Here is a 3,351-nt window from a genome sequence, read left to right on the forward strand (position 1 = left end):
ATGAGTTCCCGGAAATATTTAGTTATGCAACCAAAAGTACAGCTGATGAAACTGATAGAACAATAATCTATACTATTATATAAAATTGTAAGGGTTTTTCTTAGACCGCGCTAACCGAGAAAACTACTGAACCGATTTGGTTGAAATTTTTTTTGGCCGAAACCCGACACTCCGCTGAAGGTTATAGTAACACTTTTGTCAATAAAAAAAAAGTATAAAGTTCATACAAAATCAAAAACAGAATCAAAGTAGTGGCGCCCTCTTTCGGCCAAAAAATATACTAAATATTTTTAGTTGTTACGGTTCTATAGGTTTGTATATTATAATATTACTAGCCGACCCGGCCACGCGTTGCTGTGGCTAAAGTTTTTGTAATATTACATTATAGTAAACAATCTAAGAGAACATCAGTCACTGGCATCAGCACACTGGCATAATTTGTACTTAGTTTTTTTACCTTTTTTTCTTACCCAAATTTTGAGTAAGTGGCCAATTCATTATCATGCCGAGAGCGCAAAGAGCACGCATTAGCAGAAGAACTGCCAATGCATCTCGAATGTATAACAGAAGGCAACAAAATAACACACCAGAACGTTCTCAAACACGTGCTCAGGAGCAACGTAACGCTTTGAGTATGAAATCAGCGTTTAATTATCAATCCGAGATTGATTATTTAAATATTAAAGCGCTTCAAATTGGACGAATGACTATATTATGTCCTAAGTGCCATGCAAAAAAATGGAAAGATGAAACCCATGGACTTTGCTGCGCTGACGGTAAAGTTGTTTTACACCAATTTGAGGATCTTCCAGACCTAATTAAAAGTTTAATTGATAATTCTCGCCCTCTATCAAAACATTTCTTTGATAATTCTAGACGGTATAACACTCTGTTTCAAATGACATCGTTTGGAGCAAACGAAATAAGTGAAGGGAACTTCATGCCCTCTTTTAAAATTCAGGGTCAAGTGCATCATTTAATAGGTAGTTTATTGCCCGAAATTGGAAATAATGCTAAATTTTTACAAATATATTTTATGTCAGATTCGGATCAAATATCTATTCGAACAAATATGATTCCAAATATGAAAAGAGGTCTCATTGAATCATTGCAAACAGTTTTGCGTGAAAATAATCACCTCATACAGAGCTTTAGATCTAATCTGGAGTCGAGGTCTTTTGATGAGTTGCAAAACTTTAAGTTAATTATTCATGCTGACAGAGTTCCTCAAGATGAACACAGAGGTCAATATAATGCACCTACCATCGATGAAGTAGCTGTATTATTAGTTAATGAAGATAAAGGTCCCAGAGATATAGTTCTGCACGGTCGGAGTGGACAATTGAGTCGAGTTTCCGAATTGAATAGATCTTATGATGCACTGCAATATCCATTGATGTATACTAGAGGCGAAGACGGTTATCACATTAATATATTACAGGAAAATAACCAAAATCGAACCAAAACTGTATCCTGCATGCAATTTTATTCTTATAGGTTTATGGTTAGAGAAACAAGTCTTAGTCATCTACATTATTACAAAACATTATTCAGCCAATTCGCCGTAGATATGATGGCAAAATTGATTTCTGAAAGACTACACTTTATTCGTAACCATCAAAAACAACTACGTGCGGATGATTATGTTCACCTCCGAGATGCTGTTAACAATGATGCAAATATTAATGCTAATAACGTTGGGCAACAAGTAATTCTTCCTTCCTCTTTTACTGGCTCCCCACGTTACATGCATGAAAAAAATCAGGATGCCATGACTTATGTTCGTAAATTTGGCCGTCCAGATTTATTTATTACTTTTACATGCAACCCGGAATGGCCGGAAATAAAAAATGAATTATTTCAAGATCAAAAGTCGTTTGATAGACACGATATAATCACTAGAGTTTTTCATCTCAAACTAAAAAAGTTTATGCATGTATTAAAAAATAAATATATTTTCGGAGATGTAAATTGTTATGTTTACAGTGTTGAATGGCAAAAACGAGGTTTGCCACACTGCCACATTCTTTTGTGGTTACAAACGAAAATTCAGCCAGATGAAATTGATAAAATTATTTCTGCCGAGATACCAAACAAAGACAGAGATCCTATACTTTATGAAATAGTTTGCAAGAATATGATTCATGGCCCATGCGGCGAGTTAAATATTAGATCGCCATGTATGAATATTGGAAAATGTAGTAAGAAATACCCTCACAAATTGGTCAAGGATACTCAAACTGGAGATGATGGTTATCCGACTTACCGACGGAGATCACCAGATGATGGAGGTTATACTGCAATATTAAAAGTTCGTGGTAAAACAGAAATCGTGCTTGACAACCGTTGGGTTGTACCGTATTGTCCAGTGCTATCTAGGTGCTTTAATGCGCATATTAACGTAGAATACTGTCATACGGTTAAAGCGATAAAATACATATGTAAATATATTAATAAAGGATCAGATAGAGCTACTTTTTCTGTTAATCGTGAAAACGATGAGATTACAAATTTTTTGAATGGTCGATACATATCTTTCTGAAGCGTTTTGGAGAATTTTCAATTTTGAAATCCATGATAGAGATCCGACAGTTCAGCACTTGGCTGTTCATCTAGAAAATGGACAGCGTGTTTTCTTTAATGATAATAATCTTCATCAAGTTATTGAAAATCCAAGAAAAACGACACTAACTGCATTTTTTGAACTGTGTTCACATGATGATTTTGCGAAAACACTGTTCTATCATGAAGTTCCTTCTTATTACACCTGGGATAATAGCAGAGGCTGGTTAAAGAGAAGACGGGGAAAAGATGTTCCAGGTTGGCCAGGAATAAAAATGGACACTGCCATTGGTAGAATTTACACGATTCACCCAAATCAAAGTGAGTGCTTCCATTTAAGATTGTTACTAAATTATGTACAAGGTCCTACTTCATTTGAAAGCTTGAAGGCCTTTGATGGATTCATTCACGCGACTTTTAAAGCTTCCTGTTTTGCTCTTGGGCTTTTAGAAAATGACGAGCAATGGAAAAATACTCTAGCGGAGGCAACTCTTTCAGAAAGTCCTTCAAAATTAAGAGAATTATTCGCAATAATCATAGTTTTCTGCCAACCGTCTGAACCTCAATCTTTGTGGGAACAGTTCAGAAATGATTTTTGTGAAGATATTCTTCTTACAGAGCGCACTCGATTAAATGACTTGCAATTTACTTTTTCTGATGAAATATTTAATAAAGGTTTGATAGAAATAGAAGATAAAGTTGTTTTTCTGTCTGAAAAATATTTAACTGAATTTGGAATGAACTCACCTGTTTGAAATGAAAATGCATCTGATCCTTTTGAATTCTCAA

The 3,351-nt window shown here is 34.9% G+C and overlaps 1 protein-coding gene across 1 annotated transcript; it reads left to right on the forward strand.

Annotated features, from left to right (window-relative positions):
* Window positions 1–1,036: 1,036 nt before the first annotated feature.
* LOC149056532 (uncharacterized) lies at window positions 1,037–1,568 on the forward strand. The gene is made up of 2 exons (XM_089222264.1): window positions 1,037–1,418; window positions 1,498–1,568. The coding sequence occupies exons 1-2, from the start codon at window positions 1,037–1,039 to the stop codon at window positions 1,566–1,568; spliced, it is 453 nt and encodes a 150-aa protein (XP_089078390.1).
* The last annotated feature ends 1,783 nt before the right edge of the window (window positions 1,569–3,351 follow it).

Source organism: Diuraphis noxia, unplaced genomic scaffold, assembly GCF_037042655.1.
Source record: "Diuraphis noxia isolate RWA-SAM2 unplaced genomic scaffold, SU_Dnox_SAM2 contig0003, whole genome shotgun sequence".
NCBI lineage: Eukaryota > Metazoa > Arthropoda > Insecta > Hemiptera > Aphididae > Diuraphis > Diuraphis noxia.